Source organism: Ischnura elegans, chromosome 11 (assembly GCF_921293095.1).
Source record: "Ischnura elegans chromosome 11, ioIscEleg1.1, whole genome shotgun sequence".
Lineage (NCBI taxonomy): Eukaryota > Metazoa > Arthropoda > Insecta > Odonata > Coenagrionidae > Ischnura > Ischnura elegans.
This window is the reverse complement of record NC_060256.1, coordinates 27,621,344-27,644,644: the sequence shown is the minus strand read 5'-3', so window position 1 is coordinate 27,644,644 and position 23,301 is coordinate 27,621,344. Positions and strand designations below refer to the sequence as shown.

Sequence of the window (23,301 nt, the reverse complement as noted above, 5' to 3'; positions counted from 1 at the left end):
GTGTACTGCCAATGGTGAAACAAATTATTTCGTCAATCACATTATCTCAAGCAATCAGTTTTACTGAACTATTAAAATAACCGGGCCTGTTCGTTGTAATGTCCCACTAGCTTATATGGTGTTTTGAGATACTCTCTGGAATTTTCAAAAACTTAATTTTTTATATTTTCCCATAGAGATGCGAAACAAAAGACGGTGAAATAGATCCCGGTGAAATGGATCAAAAATATTTTAACATTAAAAATTAATCTATCCTTTAAAGGGATGCAGGACGTAAGACTTAGTATTAAACGTTTTCGTGATATGATATGATATGGACTCAAAAATTGAATGACATACCATTTATTAATATAAGAAGCGAAGTATTTTTTTTTGTTTCCAACTATCCAAATTTTGACTCGTATCACTCCATTTTCTGCGCCGAAGAGAGATTACAATTGAGGTCTTGGATTATATCGTTGCGTTGAAATCGATTAATTTAGTTATTTCCAATTTAAGTTATTAATTTTATTAAGGAATAGAGGATGGTATAGCCTTTTGGTTTTAATACTTATGAGCTTTCCTAACTTAGGGTGCAGAATAAATTACCTTATTGGTAATAAGGGTGGGTACTAATTACATATATAGAAATTACTCGGGTAAATCCTCTTAATCATTTCTCTTGCGGGGAGCTAACTTCCGTTAACATAATTAGAAGCTGATCACCTCTGGTACGCACTGACTGTTTCGAGAACCACATAGTAAAACGATGGGATGTATCATATCTGATACACCCATGCGTTAGAGAGGAAGAATTGCCCCCTTCAGGAATAACCAGCAATGATTGTACTTTATCATATATGATACATAATGCAGTGAAGGTTTAACTACAGTACACTCCCGATTATCCGAGCTAATGATGGGGAGAGGCGGCACGAATAATCTGAAAACACGGATAACCCAGACTTTCATTTTAATGTCTCGTAATGTTCATAATTTACGTAAAACAAACGATATATTATTATTTATGTAGTTATTATGTCGTTTTAGAGTGCTTCCCGGACTCATCGAGAGCTTTCTTCGCCAGTTCGCGATCTTATTAGCGGCTATAACATGGTTGTACACCTATTACTAATGCTCCATGTAAGGCCTCCTTTCGAAAACCACACATCCGTGGCTATGTGATCACAGATACAGAAAAGTGGTTTGCACGAATGCTTCAAAACCACTGCTCGACGTCGGAAACTACAGTGTCACGCACCACGCCACGTAGTCGCGTCTCGTCAAGTTGCCCGGTTTGCAACTGCTGCGGGACGTGCACCGTGATCACGGAGCGCGGTCGCGCACTGCGAGGCTTGGAAAACAGGAACACGGTGCTCCTGTGAATGCAGCTAGCGTACGATCGCTTCCGTTTCACGAGGGGGATTCTAACGGATGTAATAAGCCTGGTATATCCTCGCATTAATGCAGTAATTCCGATTATTTTGCGCCCGATTTTATTTTTTTTTATAAAGATCGCGGAAAATATTGAGTGAAAGTAAAAATCATGCACGGATAATCCGCAACACGGATATACCGCAGCCGGATAGTCGGGAGTCTGATGTAAATATAATCGGTCAACTATAAACCACTAACTACTCTGTAAGTATGCTCCCGAAGTATTTTATTTAAGGTGTTTTTTTATTTTTCGAGGATGTTCATGTTATCATCAGTTCCAATCCACTTCTTCTTTCTCTGCTGCTTTATTCGCGCTAGGGGTCGCTCGTGCTTACTGCCCATCTCCAAGTTACTGGATCCTTGGTCCCTTCCAGTCAAAGCCTTTTCCCTTAAAACATTCTCAACACAGTCCCTCGATCTTCTCTTTGGTCTTCGTGGGCGAAAGCACTATTGTTGGTGGGATTCGCATCTGGATCTTCTATGCGTTGTTATACAGCGAAGCATGTGATTAAATATCTCCTATACAAGGAGTATTTAGATTGAAGTTTCCCGGTAGTGTGAGAACATTACGAGAACAAAATTTTGAAAGACGGAAGTCTTCAAGTAGTTCCTGTGCTGGCCGCATTCAGACGCCAGTGAGCTCTGCATTAATATTTGCCTCCACTGTACTTAAATCCTGTTCTTAATGTTCATATTTTTCGCCGGTGTCTTTATTTCAAAATTTCGTTGTATTATTCAATTGGCTAAGCAAATCGCTGGATATATTTATTATAAAAATGACGAGGAGCTTAATGAGAGAATGGACTTTACGGTCACAATCTCACCCCATTACAGACGTTTTATTATCATCCTTATTTTTTGCTGAGAGGTTTCACGCCTGTGCTTAACTAGAGGTCACTGAGATACGGTTCAATTATTTAAATGACCGTAGCCGTTTCCTTGGGCTCCTAGCTCTAACGACCTCCCGTGTTGACCCAAACGCGAGCAAAACAATGTAACTAAGGTAAATACACCGCAGCACGCGTCCAAAGATAAGAACCTCGCTGCCGATAATATCTTCTTTCCTTCCGAATGAAGGGACACGCTTGAGTCTTTCTTGCTCAGTCGACGGTCAGCTTCCTCCGGGAGTATATGGAGGGGCTGGCTGCCGAAAAGTCAATGACTTCATTGGGACAGTTTTCACCACGAATATTGCTATTGAGAGTTCATAATGCAGTGAGTTGTTTCAGACTTTATCTGGAGGAATTCTAGCACATATGTAAATTAAATGTTACTGGAATTTTTCCACATGCGATTTTTTAATTCACAACCGGTTACAACAAATTCTGTGACTTTTTCTTTTTTTACGTTTTTTTCAACCCAAAATTAATTCAATATGTTTTGAATCAGACTTGAAGTAAAATTAGGGAGTAGTAATTTGGTGAAGCTGGCCGTGTGAACCACGGTGAAATATATAAAAATTGCCAAGAGAAAAAATTCCCTGCACCGGGAATCAACCTTGGACCTTTGGCTTTCCGGGCGTACGCGGATGACATAGTGGTCTTCACAGTGGCCCGGAAAGCCAAAGGTTCGTGACTCGATCCCCGGGACAGGGAATTTTTTCTCATTACAATTCATGTAATAAATTAGTTTTTTGGAACATAGCCAATAACTATTGATTTATTAGCATGGGGATGCTTCAGTTGGACTCTGAAAGTGCTGTAGACTAACGTCTGTTATATTGGTTTCAGAAGTCTTTAATCGCGCCGTTGACGAGCAAAGCGATCCGAATTACACAGAGAAATAAATATAATCTTAATTGTAAACTGAAATTTATTTTGTTATGATTTTATCAATTAAAAATTAATGCATTTTCAATGCCATTCATCACTATTGTAAGTATTTCAAAGCAAATATTGAGAATAAATGGATCGCTCTCGATCGTCACGCTGTGTATGTACATTTTTAGCACAGATGAAGATTTGCCCTAGGTGGTAACAAATATCGAACTTCAGGAGAACGGATAGGTGCCTTCAATTTATAGTCCCTTCGATTACAAGATGAGAGCTGTCGGCCTTTAGATTTGATTTTACCCTACGCACTTTTAAATTGGTTTTCTACAGTTGCCACTCAATTCCGTTATTGGCGGAGGAATTCGAGTTTCATGGGGGTATTATAATGTACCCCAAGCGAAAGCAAAAAGTAAGATTTGACGGGACGGGATTCGACGGGATGAACTTGGGACTCATCCATATATTCCCCTTGGTTTTCAATTTGCTTCCTTTCTTACTTGGCTACCTGACCGGCTAATAATGTATTTGTTCTCTCATCTTCATTCATATTCTTATCTTTGCAACGGATTTATTTTTACTGTAGCTTAAGATTGATGACTTTGCTTTAAAAAAATACCGATGAGTTGAGTATTTTTTGATCTCCCATCGACATCATTTTAAAACTGAACATGGCGATGAAATTTTCTCGTCAATTTCGGAGTTTCCGCATGATGAGCAAAATTTGCATTATTGAAATGTAATGCCGAAAATTTACAAAAAGCTGTGGCTTTTTATAATGTATTTGCAAAAATGAAGGCCTACCACATCTGAAATCAACTGTGGAAATCTTGAGGTTGAGGAATTGAAAGGGTCGTGTGAATTTTGGAACAGGATTGGTTTTATTAAAACTTCTTGGTTGAGAAATACGATTCAAACGATTTTTATCGCTGCCTTGTGGCCCGTAGCCCAACTATCTGGAGAAAAGCTTGGCAGTGATCGGATATTGTTAAAGGTTAAAGTCCTCTATGGAGCTGAAAATTGGGACAAGAACCTCAGAAGTAGATACAATGAATAATAATTCGAGAATCTTCGCTTGAAACTCACATTGAAATTACTAAATCGAGAAATATTTTCATGATTAAAATTCATTCAAAATATTGAATTAACAGCAATCTTGCCGGCCAGCAAGAGTTCACTGATAGGCCAGGGTTCATTAAACTTGTTCGGAATTTCCATGGACGCAACGAGGTCCTATGCAAATCAAAGGCTCATTATGGCTTGCACATGCATTACCGTTGGAGGAATGATAAGCGCCGCCATTTGCTGATACGGTATTATCTAAGATTTCTCGGTGTTGTCAGTGACGAATATAATATCACCTAAACTCTGTGCATGAAACGGAAACATCGCATCGTCATCTCTGTCGTCAAGCTGAATGTTGTTGATGTACTCTCTTCCCTCTACACAGTCGACATATACAGCAATATGCACATACTGCCGCTTAAGTCGCCTCAACAGGCGAGAGGGCTCTAGCCGTTTCCATATAAAAAGGAAATGCTCCAACGACATTACGCCTAGAATTTGTTGAAGTCCTTCATCTGGCGGGGGAAAAATTAAATCTCATACCTATCCGTTCGACAAAATATCTCTTTAAAATGTCGCTTCTGTCGGTCCTGGAAATGTAACGGGGTTCTAATATATGTTGTTATCCGTGCGGCTCGTAAAGATATCCATCCTCAATTGCTTATCGCACATCAGTGGCGCAGGGAGGGGGAGATTTTGGGGGATAGAAAATGAGCTCATAGAAATTGTCAAGTAAGATCTATTTTACTTAATTGTATTAATATTACCTTTAGTCCAGTTTAAGGATTCATAGAATATCCCTCAAAAAGCCGTAAAACTCACCATTTTGAACCATTTCTCTTAATTTTTTCTGGGGGATGGGTCCCTGCACCTCTCGCTTACCCTGGCTATGTTCCATACCCCTCAGCCCCCCAGTATTAGTTGCGCCAAAAAAACCCTATAGCTTTAATTCCTAGCTGCACCCCTGTCGCACATAACTGGTACGGAGTATTCCGAGGCTATTTAATGGCAGTATTCTCTTCAGGATATCATCCTTTTAGATTTACGATAGATTAATCCTTTTTATTGAAGACGATATATAGCGGGAGAAATTTCCGAGTTTGTTCCGTTAATATTTTTCGCCGTAAAATGTGATTAAGTTTTTGCTTACCCTTGCGCAGACCATCCTTCCGCAGGCGTCCATCTTCATGCCGTACTCGCAGTCTTCCGGCTGGGGAAGGTCGCAGTTCCCGTCCGGGCACGGCGCACAGTGTGGAAACGCCTCCGCGGTCCTGCAATCAGCACGAGCGGCCGAGAAAGCAAAAGAAATACGCGTAAAACAAAATCACAGTTTCTTCCAGAGTGCGTCGATACACATGCAAATGTTTTGGGTGAACGAGACGTCATACGACCAAAAAGTCATACAATCGACCTCCCTCCAAAATCGTCTGAAACCCTGGGAAAAATTGCTGAAACGCTAAATTTTCTCTCTGTATTGCAGTGTTACCAATTGCTTAACGTTTTAGGGGCATTTTGGGTCAAAAATTTTATGGTAGTTAGGTGTAATTGGCAAGGAAAACAAAATTCTCTTTTCTTTCTTTTAGGAAATTGTTGTTTGAGCGTGATGAATGATTGTCGTAGGTAATAATTTATTTCTTTATCTTTTTAGATTATTTTTATATTTTAAGGTATTAAAATTTGAATTTTATTAATTAATATTTTATAATAGTTGACTCAGTTGTAAACTAAACCAGTGTTAGGTATAATCATAATCTGAGAGCAACAGTAATAATTAAGTTTAGGGGCTGCGAGCGATTGATTCATTGAATGAATAATGAAAATACATGCTGAAGCTGAAGTGAAACATTATAAATTACAATTGTTACAATCGGCTGCTTTGACAAAAAATGCTTAAGAAAATCAAGTCGTAGAATTAAAAAATGTTATCCGAAAATTTTTGGCTAAGCAGTCAAGCATAATCTTTAATGAAAGATAAATATTAAAACAATCAATTTAAATCAAACATTTAGTAATCATTTTATTTAATATTGTACTTATGATGATACTGTTTCTGCTAAAATCTGCTCCAGTATTGTGGCATACAAATATTTCGTGGTAAACACTCACCAACAATCTATAAATCAATCCTCAAACAAGTGTAAGCATTAATAACCTCTAAAATCATGTGGTTAGTAAGCTATGGGTAAAAACAAAAGCGATATAAGCCGTAACATGGAAAAAATAAAATAATCACATATTTATTAAAGTATTCCTTATTGTTCTGAAATATTTACGATGAAAGTAATGTCTCTAGCTATTGGAAATTATGTACCACAACCATTTTCAGGTTAAGACGACTGGAGCTAAAACATCGTGATCAGAGAGTGCGTGCCATTACGTGAATTTAATTATTCTATCACGTACCCTTTACGTTTTTAGTTCCTTCGGAAGCACGTTAATTACACCAAACCCTTATTTTGCACAGAAGCTAAACACTTGCTGGACGTTTCCACCAATATATTCCCATAGAAAAGCATTTCATCCCAAAAATTTTGAAATTTACAGTCATAATTCCTCTTGATCCTATCGTATTTTCTCTTTTTTAGGCGAATTGTTGCTCGTTTTAAGCTCATTCTAACATCTTGAAATTTACAGGTAATATAAAATTTTTATCCGAAATGCTTTCTTTCGAATATAGTGGAGAGCTCAGACAACATTTCATCTCAGAATAAAAAATGGATTAATATTTTAAAATTTGAGGTACACGTAAATTTTCACCATGTTTCGGGATATCTATGCATTCTAAAATTTTGAAGATGGGACAGTAAGTTTTTGACGAGAAATTCTTCGCGAAAAAGGGCTTAATGACACCGTTAGAGTGCATCCTCTTAATAACCACATTGCTACAAATTCGTAATATTCTTCAAGGAATAACGTCATGCATCATATATGTGATTGCCAGGTTATGACGATTTTTCTGGAATACCATTGCAATCAGGTATACATCCCTCTCCTGCAGTTATTCGGCATATTCAATGGGGGAATTCACATGGCCAGACAGCGATATTTCTCTGGGAACTACACGCGTTAAATCAAATGTTTTTTCTTAGCCGCAGCTGTTTCCTCTCAAATCTTCCCGAAACTCACTATCTCATCTACATCCCAAACATTCCTCCACTTTCCACGAACTTCGCCCTGTTTTCTCGAAAGTGGTCGTGATATGAGCTTAGACTCATGATCGCCACTCCTCCAGCAGACACAGCTCCCTTAAATTCAATGGTTTCACATGATTTCAGTTTTACTGATGAGAAAGCATTCCATCACAAAAATTTCCCCTTTTTTCCTGATCAAAAGATAAATTTTTGAACATATTGAAAAACAACTCCATTAGAGAATTAACTGATGTAGTCAGGAAATAATAGATAAAATAAAGTTTTTACGTCCCGATGCATTTTCGCAAATTGACTTTGATTCCGTACAGTTCATAACATATCCAGGATTTCAACCCTCAGCGATCGTTAATTGCAACAGTTAATAATATTTAATATCCTTTATTCATCTAAGATACACGCATTTGGTGTATTGTTTGGAAAAAATCCTTAAGCGAAGTTATCTTTATGGAATTCTCTGGCCTTTGGGGAGTCCCGAAAAATATTCAAGCAAATAATGGAGCTTGTATTCTTGACTTGATGCTTGACTTTTTTACGCTTGTATTCTTGACCTTTTCCTGAGGTCATTGTTGTTCAAAATGAATACAAAACTGCACCGAGCTCCATCAATATAATCTAGGCTTAATCAGTTTTTATTTGATAAAAAATAAGCACGTTAACATTGTAATTAGCTAATCCCAGTTGTTGCAATTTGCGAAATTACGATGAGTGTAATAGAAATTATGACAGCTGTGGTTACAACCAAAAATTAGGGCTGTTTTTTTTATCAGGAATTGAACCAAGGTGTTCTTTGCGGTGACCTATCTGCTAGCTGATTTTAATACTTAAGACCTTCTTGCCATACAATTTTGGTTTAATCTACCCGGGGTTTCCACCAGGTCAATGATAATTTCAAGCAGACAGAAATAGTATCTGAAGGAGTAGATTCTGCCACAGGACTATGATAGGGTCAGATTTTGAAACTCCGACCGTGGCTGAGCCATAAACCGAGTGAATAACTCTTAAAGACAATAAAAAAAGGGTTATCGTATCCACCTGCACGTAATGTTCGTTTAAACCTTATGATATCAATTTCAGGTTTTCAGGGAAGATAGAAGAAACCCTTGGCGACCGTTTTCTGTGTTAATAAATGAAACGTTAATCGAAATATTCCTCAATTTCTCGATCGTTTTAAACGCGTTTTGCATTATCTTCAGGTGGATTCTCAAGTCTTCCTTTTTAAGAATATTTAACCTGACGATAATGCAAACGCATGTAAACCGGTGTTGAAATTGAATTAATCGCGGGAAATAGGTAGTTAAATTTTGTTTATTGATATGATAGCATTCCACGAGATTCATCGTTAAAAGACTCTCTAACTGTACTTAAATTATGAAAAATTTTCCTCAATATATACTCGAAGGTGATTTTAAATTAGCAGTGATAAAGGTAAATGTTGACAGTGGTTTCCATTACGCTTCCCTGGGCATTTCAAAGTGATGGCGTATGCATTAACCCTCTTAGTACCACCTTCTAGGAGTCAAACTGCCAAATGTATTTAAGCTATAAGTGACATATTCCAGAAAAATAATATGTAATGTTATTTTTTGGTACATCAACATTTTGTTTTATTAAAATTTACTCTCATTATATTAATTTTCATCTGTATAATTAATCCTAATTTCCATTCAAGAATTTAGTTTCTTGTACAATTATTAATTTTAACAATTTAGTGAATCAAAGCCGATATTCCAGCTCTTAGCACTTTTCGGATGAGAAGCAAAAGCCAATATATCGTCCCGCGGCACTAGGAGGGTTAAACAAGCGACATATCAGGATGAAAGACACAACAAATACGAGTGGGAGTATAAAATCGGGGTGGGGTCATGATGTGGGTCCGGGGAGTATGCAATACCCCCCCGGAAGAGTTGGACGTTCTCGCGTGAAAAATGTTTTTAAATGCCCATTTTTAAAAGGAATTTGGAGCAAAAAATTTCATTTTTATTCTTAATAACAGATGGGAATTCTAGACATTTCAGAATATAAAAACTATCAAACTTATGAAAAATGAAAATTTTTGATAAAATTTTGGGGTATTTCATTTGATCATGACCCCTGTGACCCCTCATTCTAAATCCGCCACTGTCCCTGAGGTAACTCTTTACTCACCTGTCGAGAAAAGCTCCCACCGCAACGACTAGGAGGACCACGATGAACTTCATGCCTCTGGACTCTGGACTTCCTTCCTGCTCTGCGGGATTCGAAGCGGGTACCTGAGGGCGACACAAGAAGGAGGTCTGCACTTTAGGGGCCTGAACACGGTCCTCGTGGGCGCTGACGATCTCCAGACAGCTTCCTGCGACCTCCTTCCCTCCAAGGTCCTCCGCAGGGTCTTAGGTTTCCTTCTCCTTTGTTCGGATCCCTTATCTCCCATACCAAACGTGGGTCCCAATGTACTGATCGTAAAACTCCCACCTCCCACAAGTAGTCCGTCGCTTAACGTCAACGGGATCGATTACTATGAACACCGAACTGCAATTTTTCACTCTCAAGCAAAATGTTCGTTCCTGTTTTTCTCAGTGTCTTGTGCGTGTGATTGTGTATTTTTATCCTGAAAAGGATACAATCCTGCTCCTTTTTAAATGTATGTCTGAAACCTGTCTCAGTGTTATGGAAACTCCAAAAACTCTCAATATCTCCCTAATTCACTAGAAATAACTGGAAGCTGACCTTTAAAGAAGTTTTTTCTCGTCTATGGTTCAAATAATGCTGTCATATTGTCACACTTGGGTTTCACACTAAGGTTGAGGAAATATTATCGGCACGCAGGTGATGTGATCGTAGATTTTGAAACAAAAGCTGAGCCCCGCAAAACACTTCCGATGTTCTCTGTACGAGGTTTATGTTGCAGAATACAAGGCTTTCCCAAGGATACCAGTCACACGAGGCGGAAAAGCCTTAGAAATGGTAGCAGTGCTCTGTTTGGCACCGTTTCTAGGCGAAAAATGTTTCGTTGGAGCTTGAATGTTCCCCGGAGCGAAGTCGGAAGCGAAGTAGTTCTAGGGAGGGAGTTGCTCTCGTAGCGGAGCAGAGTCAGCTAGATGTTTGTTGCCGCCGGATTAGACCAGGAACGAAAGACTGGATCTTCTGTGGGAGGATAGAGGTACCCGCAACGTTCCTCGAGCCCCTCCCTCTCGTAATTGCCTATGACAGCGGCGGTTGTTCCGCCCGTGGACGATGCACCCGCGTTCGGTCTTGAGCGGGGAGTCAACTGGGCTCGACCGGTACCTGTTCACATATACAACCGCTCTCGGGTGGTCACGAGATGGTCTTGCGGGGGGTTGAGGGCAGCAGGAGGGGAGGGCATCCATCGGCGGGGGCAGTGGACGGGGCGACACGAGATAGGTCAGACCATCTCCGGATCGAGGCGGACTCGCTATCGCCGAATCTTCATATCCCACTCCACCAAAAACACTCCCGTTTGGTTCTTCATATTCTCTTTTGTCTCGTTAGTTGATTGAAAATGGAATTTCTATTCATTTTTATGTAATTTCTCTGCATGTAAAACCATGAGCAACTTGACAATGTATTTAACTGCATATATTTCATGTATGACAAGGGGTTAGATCGAAGATGGGACTTTATAGTCCCAATCTCGCCCAATAAAGACGTTTATTATTATTATTATTATTATTATTATTGTCATTAGCTGTCCGAAGTTGGTGGTTTCCGGCGATACTTTGTGGAATTTGCTGAACATTTTGAATGAATAACTTTAACTTCGTTCGCAGTGGGGTAAATTTCCAGCTTTATATCTTCCATTGGCATCCCGAATCTCTCCATTCAGATTGCAAAAAAATGACTCAAAATTATGGGAACTGAAGGAATAATAACTTTGCTATTTTCACATGGTAATTTATTGAGACCGCTCACCAGACAGGTGAGAGGCTATATGTGAACAACTTAAAAAAATAGCAAATTCTATTCCTACGATTATGGATTTCCACGAAGTTACGCCCGCCACTGTTAATTGACTCAAAGTTAATTTAAAATATCCTCAATCGAATATTGATTCTCATGAATTACTTTCGTTTGTTAATGTCCGTCTCCCGAGCCGTTCCTCTAGTTCTAATTCTTTCCTCCACTTACCTATCCCTTGACTTTCTCCTGTTAAAAGTCCCTTGTTCTGCCGCCTCTCCTAACTTCCTAACTCTCTAACAGATAATGTCGAATCTTTCAGTTTCTCTCATTTGGCTCTTTCATCAACCTTGCTATGTTCCATGTAACTGTAAAAACCTTATGCTACACCTTCTTACCCTTTCATATTTCCGTTGAATTTATTTTTGAATTTGTAAGTTGTAATCTTGTCTCTTATGTTCTTGTTGCTGCTCATGTTTTAAACGTCCTACTTATATCCGTTATTATCATGTTACTGATTCACTTTAAATTGGCAGAAATACTATATATGAACAATTTAAATAATTAAATAAATTCCGTCGGCGTAGTCGTTTTGATGGCGACTTTTCACCTACTGTTTCGCAGGCGTCCTCAGGCCGGGCTGGAGAGGAGAGCGCTTCTAAGGTGTCCGATATTTATACATTTATTACATTTATACGTTAGAAGGAGACTGGCGTTAACGTATAAATATCGGACAGCCTCGAAGCGCTCTCCACTTTAGCCTCGCATGAGGACGCCTGCAGCACAGTAGGTGAAACGTTGCCATCAAAATGACAACGTGGACAGAACCCAGAAATATACCCTACTACGAACCTGAATGCCGCGAATCAGAAACTTATTACATCAGAAACTGAAACTTTTTCCCTCAGTATGTTTTATAAAATCTTTAATCGTCTGTGAAGATGACTTAAACCGTCGAAACCATGGTCGTGATTTAATAAAACCATTCTGTGGATAAATAAAGTGTAAGTTAAGACTGATCGCAGAATTACCAGCGTGTCGAATCGTAGGAGGTTATTCTGCTTTCAAGTGGAGCCTGTAAAGGATGTTGAATCTATGAATGCAAATATATTTGTTTTTCCATTATTTTTGCCTTCGTTTTTTCATTATTTAAACAATATTTCTCTGGACATCCTTCCAGCTTCTTCACTTTATCCGCACTGTGTTTCCGGACTCCCTGTTCCATCTATTTTAATTCGAACACCCTTTTTTTATGGAATTTTGTATTTAACAACGTATCTGGGATAATTATCGAATGCGTAACCGTCTTTATGGTTGATTTTCGCTGAAGCGCTGTTACATAAAATCAACCTCTGTATGATACCCAAAAAACAATGAACAAATTATCTATTTTACAACCACAGAAACGTACGAGTTAATCGTAAGATTGGTTTGACACAGTCTCCATGTTAGTTTCTTAACGTGAGCTAATATTTTCATTGGAAGACGCTGATAACAGCGTAAATGAATAACAAGACTTCAACTCAGGTCGATTGACACTTCATTTAAAGAACATCTCCTTAGAAAAGTATTGTTGCTGAGAGTACATAAATAAATAAATATGTTTGGCCGCCAACCAACGATGACAAAACATTAGCGATAAACATAGCGAAGTAAACACAGAACCCAACTGAAAATAAACAAAATTTGTAATTTATTTATTTAATTACAACAATCCACTCGGTTCCTGCAGGAGCCAATCTTATTAGATTTCTTTAGCTCTTTAATATCCTTTATGTTCCATATATTTTATCCGACGCCTTCCTTTGTCGTTATTGCAATCCACTTGTCCATCGATGATTGCCTTAATCAAGTCATGCCTCATATGATGAGGCCGTACAAACTGTCTTGCCTTCCTCTGAAGGTTATCAAAGACTTCTTTCCCATTCTTCTGACAACTTCCACATGACTCAATTGGTCGTTACATTTGATTTTATCATTCATGTGTATCACCACATGTCGAATGCTTCCATCGATGAATAATCTGCTTTAATTATTCATCGTTAATGCCTCACTCACATGAAGAAGTATGCTACATATCCAGTTTGTTCCCTTGTTTCTAAGCTAAAATTCCCTTAATTAATTAGGTAGATCCCCCTGTGTGTGGTATGTTCAGTTCGACAGTTAAACCAAACTAACAATATTTATTCCCAACTTCTTCCATAGCTTCTTAGATAACAGGAATCTTTCAATTCTGCAAATTTTTGTTTCCCTAAATTAGCCCTAGTCTTGGCCCATTCCTTTTTCCTGCATACTGATATCTCAGTTTCCTTTCTTTTGATTTCATTTCTCGTATTTATTCAGAATGATGTCACGATTGAACTTAGCCCTTTCCTTTGTTATTTATTCGATATTTGTTTCTTTCTCATCTGCTTTCTTCCTCGTTGGTATGGGATCGTTTTCCCCCTAATGCTTGAGAAATCCGCAGGCCTGACTGAATATACGGTTAGTTGACCAATATTTTTCATTTGTAGTGTTTGATCAACTGTCCAAAAATGTTTATTCAGGTATCGCATAAAAATCATGCATTCTCAACCCACTCCCCGAAAAATACTGCAAACTTCTTTCGACCTCTGTGAAGAAGTCAGGAGTAGAAGTATTGCCTATGTGATGCGGGAGAAAATATGATGAAATTTATCGACCAAGTGAGAAATGAGCTAGCATTAAAAACAGTAAGAGAGAATTTGATTGTGGTATCTGTCCGATACTACGAGGAACTCTATTTTACAGGGACTCTAATTTCAGGACAGACCAACGTTGATGACGGTGCTTCTTTGAATCAGACGCCGTGTTTTCTATCTCTTCGATGACTTAAACAAGCTAACCATCATAAATATTCCTTCGGTGTACCGTGGTCTCTTCATTTGATATATAGCGTGTGAAGTATTCTTTGAATTTTCCCGCTTAAGCCTGAGAATAATTTTTAGAAAATTCAGTAGGAAGACTGGCTGCAACTCATGTTTCAATACATGCTGATTTTTTTTAGATAACTCTGTGATAGAAGTATATAGTTTCGCGACATCCCCCATACAATATCTCAATGATTTTTTCCGGTAACATACGTAGTCTTTTCAGTTTTCTGTTCTCCTTTTTTTCGAGTATCATCCACTATTGTTGGGCATCTGAAAATGCTTTTTGCATTTCCAGAAAAATTGCCGATGAATGAATTGACCTGGAAAAAAAGATTTCTTGTCGATGATAGTTCCCTTAGCTTGATTTCCTTATGGTCTTGATCTCCTGCTTTTTTCTAAGTCACGATTTTGTGACAAATCGCGCTAAAGAATGAAAGATTCACAAATAAACATCTTAGCATCCACAGGATACCCTGTATTTACCTCTTTGGTGCGCGGCAGGGGGTATTTTTCTCAACATTCCCTCAGTTACATGTAGGAGGTACCATAACTGTTTGTGCTTCGTGTGGCAGGAGTTTTCTGTCGCCAATCATTTTGAGTTAGGTACAAACTCCGGTGAAATGTTACCGCTAAGGGCCCAGTCAACTTTTCCTTTGTGAAAAAAAATATTATCGTAGTTTAAGTCCATATTATCGCTATTAGTCCATGTCATCTTAAGGTATTTCTAAAGAAAAAAACTTTTTCTCAACTTAACGGCATATCCATAATAATTTTGACAATATTATCAGATAATGAATAATGGTTAACGGTTTAGAAATTTCAAATAGATTTTAGCTTCGCTGGTCGCTTGAGAGAGTTAATTTTGACCAATCATTTTCAACCAAGGGCTTAAATATATGGTTAAAAATAGCGCGATAGATATTTTATTCTGATCTACTCGTAATGAAGGGTTTTCTGCAGCTGGGCTCGTCTTTGCTTATTGTAGATATATCCTGCTTCCGTTACATTTGACTTAATTTTGGAAAATTGCCATCATGGAAATTGTGATGATTGAAAAGGTGCTAGAGAAGGAATCTCTGCATGATGATGGAATTCATATCTATATTTGTATCTGCATCGGTTACATAAGATCCTGTTGCATAATGAAGTGTTGCATAACTTACGGTCTGTAAGTGTGGCTGTGACACCGGAAAGTGTACTGAAATATTAAAAGATAGGGGATGCGCTTGAACATTGGACCTGAAAGAATTTCCGGGCCTTAAAAAAGTAGATTTATGTAACTCTTGCCGTAGAAAGCGTTGTGTGAAATCCTGAGGAGAAAAGATAGCTTTGCTTGAGAAGGATGGTACCCAGAGAAGTGGGAAATTTGGAATAAATGGCCCCGTGGCTGGATTTTTAGATTATGGAACAAAGCAGGTATTATTATGGCATACTTATATAACAGCGAGCAATGGAAAAAACGATTTCCCTATACCACGTACGGGATCAACTTATCCCCCTACTCCACAAAATTGATCGTTATGTTTGTCCGTATGCGCGTAAACCAAAAAACGTCGTTTGAACGCATAAAAAGGTTTGAACCGAGAGGATATATTGTTAAGTGTAGAATCCTTTGAGTTATGTTTTCCCTTTGAGTTTGTCTATTGGTGTGCTTACCCGGCAGGAATTGTGTCCAAACACAGAATTTGTATGACGTGACGTTACAAACGGTAATGAGAAAACGACTCCAAGGACGCATCGGACACTACCAGAAGTTAGTTACAATCCGTGCTGCCGTTTGGAAACGCATAGAGGACGAACAAGCTTCCATCCTCTTTTATATACGTGTAGACGATCGCCAAAAGATATAAGTCTGATTCCGATTGGTAAGACTTGAAGATACATTATTCCCAGTCAAGCATAAAAAATCATTTTAAAACTTACTACTTGAAGCCGTTTGACTTAAAAGTTAAAACTTGTGTCTACGCACTAATTTCTGTATCACAATTTCGTTTGCTCTATGCTTTTTCCGCCTTTGCGATCGAATAGTAATCTAATTCCGATGTGAATGCCCAAACTCGATCGGTCCAAAGGTCCGGCCTATAAAATGTAGAGAGGAAGCGATATTTGGATCTGGTGTACGTGATTGCCTTCCGTTTGACTCAAAAATAACTTTCGGCATTCTTTGCCACTATCGCGTCCGCTATGAAAACATGACAAAAGTTGTTGTTCCCGCAACACTATCCGCCGCCTTTGACACCTGCGATTGTGTGAGGTCTTCTAAACTGGGGCCAGTCTATTTCTAAATAATATTCAAGAAAACATCTTAGATACTTGAACTGTATGTCTTTGGCGCACCCCCAGGACAACAAGGAAATATAGAAAACGATTTGAAAAGATACGATGCGTTTGTCAACATTATGGCGGGAAAATTGAACTAAGACTTTTTAACACCATCCCATTATCTTTGCTCTGTAGCTGTCAATGAGTTACATTTCCTAACATTCTATTGTAGTGATACTTCCCAGGTTAAGGATAAAAGAAACACAACGGCACCTTCATGAATTTGCAAATGACTTGAAAAATTTTATGGAATTGTGCTTTGTGTTTTTATTGTTGGAATTTGGTATTTTGATTTGATAAGTAAGGCCAGAGATCATTCAGTGGTAAAGCTTTGCCTTAAACAATAAATTATGCCACTAAGTTATTCCTAAAGAAGATCATTTAAAAACTTACCGCTCAATTGAATCCATTCCGTGGCATCTTAAATAATATAGGCTAAAACACCTCAAGGAATAGAAGCAGTTGCAAGATACCTAGCTGGCTAAGATAGTGGCGAGTACCTTGTTTCTATTTTTCACTCAAAAATGATCACGAGTGCTGATTATGGGCCTTGAAATAAAATGCGATTTTTTGACCTTATAAAAGTTATTATAGCTTCGCTTTTCAATACGATGGCGGGGTGGAGTAACTGATAGTACGGGCAATCGAGAGATTTGGGTTCGAATACTGGCTAGCAAATGTTCTTTTCATTGCAAATTTCATCCTGCGATATATTTCAAGAATATATGTTGTGCTGCTCTATTTTTAAGGATTTTGAATGGTATTGTCTTCAGTATATTGCTGTTGGATATATGGCTCAGGTCATCGTATTCGACTATGTCACATACGCACAATGTCGTGCCACGGTCCATATAGTTAAGCCAAGCGTACACCGTTGGGATACTGCGTTAACGCATTTTACTTCATAAATGTGAACAGCGGCTACTTTTCAAATAGCTCCAAAAAGTACAATTCGTAGGGAAAGAAATCACCTGAGTAGTTAAAGCCGTCATATTAAGTACTGAAAATTCTGTATAGTGTGAAAATGGCCTTTCCTTAGCATAATATTAATTCTAAGCCTTAGTTATGGCATCAGTTTAGTCAACTTAATCTCTTTCTGCAATGATATCAGTTAAGTATTTACTTAGTTGAGTATAGGCTCATAAAAGCCAAGGAATACAAGTTGTTCCAAGATATTTGGCAGGCTAAGGTAGTAACGAATAGTTTGTTTGTATTTTCAATTAAAAATAAGGCATAAAGTGTGCACTTTCAAATTATATATATATAAAATAGGATATTGTAATGGTAATTATTACGTTTTATTTTTAAGTTGTTGGTCTATCATTCCCTATCCACCGCTACGGATTTCTTTTTATTTTCACCAAAAAATAAGATATAAAGTGTGCTCTTTCAAATAAAATATTTATAAAATTAGATATTTTAATGATAATTATAAAGTTTCATTTACAAACTATTGGCCTATGATTTCCTATCCACCGCTGCGGATTTCGGTGGAATTATCGATTACTTTTTATTTGGCATTGGCCTCCTTGTTCAGTAGTTACGAAATATTTCCCTTGCGGTATCTTCCTTCTCTTGAAAAATATAACATGTGCGAAATGAGAACGTTTAAAATTAGTTTTGTATCCTTGCAATTGCTTTAAAATTGGGGTCTATATTTCAGATAGTGAATTTAAATATGTAAGTTACTGATGGAGATGAATCGGAATCGATATTTGGATGACCTTCATCGTGCTCCAATTTCTTGTAATTTGTTTCCCTTTTAAATTAGTGAAATTCGTGTCCAATTAATGGAGGCATAGATAAGGAAACTAAGAGGAAAGCAGTCCTTGGGAACTAGCGATAGGTAAATGAGTGTTTGCAAAGCAGTTAGTTGACCAAAATTCACCACCCAAGGGCAAGCCTACAAGTGCGTTAGAAATATTTCTTTTTCATTAAAATTTGACTAAAAAAGGACAAATATAATTCATTGCCTTACAGTCTTTTTTATCTGATTCATGGAATTTTGCGGTATTACAAGATTACATCAAATAAGCTGAGGGATTTTAAAGGCTTAAAAGTAATAATATCCACTACTGAATATGATGATGTGTGTCAAATTGCCAAATATTAATTATACTAGATTTATTTAGTTCCTTTGAATGGTATTAAATGATAGGGATTCCTTGAGAGATACTTGTTTCCTAGTTCCAGAATTTTGCTCTGGAAGAAAAATTGCATAATTTCCTCAAGTGAAATTATAAAATTTGACTAGAAATTTGAATTCGGGATAATTTCTTGGAATAGATTTCCAATTTTACCAGCACATATTCTTTAACTAAAGAAAGGGTATTGATTCGTTGGAAAAATTTTAGTACATGAACTATTTTTGGAATAAGGAACAAAAAATTGAGTTTTTTTACGTTTTTGGTTGTTCGTGGAGGAAATTCATGGTCACGAACAGCAAACATAATATTTGAACACATTTCAAAACTCGTTTTTATGCGTGATTTATATCACTGGCTTTTTAATGGAGTTGTGGATAAATTTAGCGCAAAATTTAAAGCGAGCCTTGGTTACTTGTTAATTTTTAAGGGCCATCTGGGATGAAATATCGGTGCAGGTTATTTCTGCAGCGTGTTCAAATAACGTTGGAACAAATATTTTAGCTATTTTTCAGTATAAATTATTTTTGGGAGGGTGTGCAGTTTTCAGTCTAATTTTTTACCTCGGTCAATCAAGGTTTCTGGTCCACTGTTTCTATCCATTTCTTCCTTTCCAATGTCATTTTCCTTAGCAATAATCATTTCCCTTATTCTTTACCATCAAGTTCCCTTTCACTCGATAAAAATACAATTCCAAACTCTTCTCCGACATATTTTTCCCTTCATTTGCGAAGGAGTGGATGTTTTGTTGTGACTTTTACGAATGGTTTCTTGGAATCTGGTCTTCGTGGCCGTACTCCGGCTAAGGAACTTTCTGCATACGAGATGACAGATGACCGGGCTGGAATTATTTTGAAATATCCGAGTGGGCAAAAATTAAGAAAAAAAATGTCAATTGAGACGGCGGGCACGTGGTCGGAAGATGGTTTGAACACCATTGGTCGTGGAGAAAACGGCAGTTAAAAAAAAAACGCGAGGCGTATCTCGGAAAGGGGAAATTCGAGAACACCCGTTGATAAAATTTTTCAAAAAATGGGAGGAGATAGAGAGGGGGCAAAGCATCATGGGAGTGACACCAAAGAGGTCTTTTTTCCTGTTTATCGGATTCCCTTCGAGGCGTGGCTATCTTGAGCAGCTGGGAGCTGCATCATTCCAAAGCCCAACCATGAGTGTGCCCCTTGGCAACAAGCACTTTAGAATAGACGGAGCAAAAACATTAAGGCAGAGATTAATTTGCTGTCTTAGAGTTTCAAATTTATTATTTTTCGCCCAGCTGTGTATCAGGTTCGATAAGTGTGGTCTTGCGGAAACAAACATCCACTACTATGCTTATACTTATGCTACCATGTTTATACTTATGCTACTACATAAGATTTAATCGATATAATTCTATGTGCCAAATTCGCGAGCGCGCTTCAAAAATTAATTCTTTTTTAGCTGATCAAGATATCAAAAAAAAATTTTTTTCTTTTCTTGACCTTATTCAATATATAATATGGTATTTCCTGGAGTATAGGTCATTTATACAAAAGTTAGCAGCCAAAATTTCAATTTATTTTCTTAAATCATCTTCAGGGCTATGTTAGAAAAGTGTGAAACAATATAAAATACAGAGAATAAAACGATACACAATATTTATACATAAAAAAGGAACAATTGGGGTTTTTTTTTAAATACAATATAATTTAAAGAAATATGTATATATAAACATATATATAAGAACAGAATGGAATTCTGAATTGGAAATTCTGTTCTTATATATATGTTTATATATACATATTTCTTTAAATTATATTGTATTTAAAAAAAACCCAATTGTTCCTTTTTTATGTATAAATATTGTGTATCGTTTTATTCTCTGTATTTTATATTGTTTCACACTTTTTCTAACATAGCCCTGAAGATGATTTAAGAACATAAATAGAAACGTTGGCTGCTAACTTTTGTATAAATGACCTATACTCCAGGAAATACCATATTATACATCAAAAAAGTGTGGGGTTAAATAGCGTAAAGGTTAGTCTACAGCCTCTGTGTTTAGTGATTGTTTTCCTATCTTGTTGAGCAGAATTTTGAAGCCAAATTTGTAACTTTAATCTGCTATAATTAAAAAAGAAGTATGGTTTAGTCATAAATTTCATAACTTTCATCACATAATTCGCTTGTTTGAAATGAGATTTCGTCCAAATGAAAGTAATGTTATTATTAAAAATTTTTTATATATCATTTATCATTTTATGCTTGAATTTTGGATTTAGGAATTCACCATTCGTACTTTTATTTTACTTATGTACCAATATTTTCTACTAGTTTTATAACCCATCCACGTCAGTTTTAGTTTATTATCGAATCATGGAATTATTCTATTCAAGTACTGCGGAAATTATAACTATTGGGTTGTTTAATAAATGCTTTATGATTTGCGCTAATCTTATTGGTGATATTTTGGCAAAAACAAACTTTTCGATTAACAAGAATTCGGTAAGTAAAGCAGAAAATATATGTTCGTGGCATTTATTGAAATTTTATCCCCGTTTTACCACTGGCATAGATTTTCTGCATTGCTAGGAGTGGAAAAACACCTAGCATCATGCATGGAATGTACACTTGCTTGATTTAAAAATAGGAATTCCATACATGCAATAAGGATTTTTAAACATCCTATTTTCATCTCATTATACTTTTGAATATTGCATTTTCAATCGAATCAAAACTTATAAATTGGCGTCCTATTGTAACTAAAAAACATTTAGCCACAGGATGGATACTCCTTAATTGCTGAATGGATAGGTATTTATTTAGTCACGACAGCCAAATATTTATTTTCAATGAATTGATCCCCCAGAATCTCAAATTGTAAGCGACGTAAAACCGATGCGGTCAGCCAAAATATTTGCGGTACAGTATACTTTTGTAAAAAAATAGTCTTACCTCAAAGAGTTTTTTTTCACAGGCCTTTATTCCCAGAGTGATAAATGCTTACAAATGATGCAGGAAGTTTGAATTTTATTCGCTTTATATTTTATCTGAAAATGTAGGTCCTATATATACTGCTGCCGAGTTAAATTGAGGCTATGCCAGATCGTTGCTCGCCGCGGGAAATGGAGCTCAGATAGTATCGCGAGCGGGTGAGAGATTTTAATCATTTCGTGTAAACCAATCCTAAACAAAGGTACCCGTAGTTACAGGGATAAACACATCTGGCGCAACGGTCGAGAATTGCGCAACTATGAATCACTTTCACTGGGATTAACAAGCAAGAGGCAGTGTTGCTGTTGTTCCCATGGTAACAACTTCAAAGTCAAAATGAAGATGCACTGCCGTGACATAGCGATTCAAATCAAGTAGTTTTCGCCTATTTTCTTAGTCTTTATTTTTAGATTGTGTTGCCATTTTACACGGCCCCTATAGAGATTAGAAAGCAAAATTATGACATTAGGAATATGAATAATTCAATCTTTATATTTTAAATATAATACTTTCTCCAGCTATTTAGGGTGGCTGTAGCGCTATTTTCATGTAATTAACATGATTTGACGTCCATTACTGCATTTATTACCCAAACAGAAGGCCAGTGAAGGCCGTAATTTTTATTTGTGACGATTCGTAAGACCTAGCGAACAGTTTTTTTTGGAAATTCAGAAATTCAGAAATATTCTAGCATTATTTAACATTTATAGTATGTTTAGGTATGCACCACCGTAGGATTCTACGTAAAAATACGTATTTTGAAGTGAAATGTTTAGGCAACGTAGATCATAGGCCAAATGTTTACGGCAATTAGCCGATTAATTGAAATTATTAGAGCATACTTGGAGATTTTCATGAAAAGTGAAAAAACAATACGTCTCGAACCAACATCCTTAAGGCCACGACTGTTTGATGCAAAGAAATTTATTTTCATGTATGTGATTTGAAAGTTTTTTTTTTAATTACAGAAGAGGTAAAAAAATCGAATAAAATTCACAACTTTTTTTGCCAACGAAGTAGTTTTAAGATATCCTTTTTCCCGGAATTTTAACCGACACAACGTCATTTTTATGTTATTTAGGTGAAAGTTGCGAATATCACTCTTCAGTGTGATTGTGAATAAAAATTATTAATAATGAAGGAAATATGAGTTAAAATCTGAGTTAAAAAATCAATATTTATCAGCTAAACGGTATATGTCGTTGTTGTAAAATATTACATGAGTAATCGTTTGTGTTATGAGCTACATTTTTAAAAGATTAATTCAATGTCATATAGAAAATTCCTTTGTTAACTAGTTTAGCAAATGCTTTTGCCCTCAGAAAGTTGAAAATGGTTCGAGTTATCTGTAGCTGAAGCAATCAAATATAGCATTTATCTCATTATTGCTGTTCTATTGCTATACAATTCACTGTTCCAATCAAACTGAGTGTCGCAAATTCTTTTGTCTTTGCCAGGCTACGGAGGGTGTCTGCTAATAAGAGGGAGAACTTTCCTTTATGCGGGAAATATTATTTTGAAAAGTTTCCGTGTTTGCAAATTTTGCAAATTCGTTTTCCAGGGCCTCTTCGCACTTCGCGGGTATTTGATCTTCGGCTTTCGTACTGGGTTTTGAACCCGGGACCCCACTATCAGCACCAATCTACCTACCCACGAGGCTACCACGCTCCCCAATTTG

The 23,301-nt window shown here is 37.1% G+C and overlaps 1 protein-coding gene across 1 annotated transcript in view; it reads right to left on the bottom strand.

Moving 5' to 3' along the window:
• LOC124167596 overlaps positions 1–23,301 on the bottom strand; it is a 41,008-nt gene that overhangs the window by 15,325 nt on the left and 2,382 nt on the right. The window contains exons 2-3 of the mRNA XM_046545576.1: positions 9,548–9,651; positions 5,401–5,521 (exon numbers count right to left, since the gene is read on the bottom strand). Coding sequence (XP_046401532.1) covers positions 5,401–5,521; positions 9,548–9,651 — 225 coding nt within the window. The remainder of the gene's footprint in view (positions 1–5,400; positions 5,522–9,547; positions 9,652–23,301) is intronic.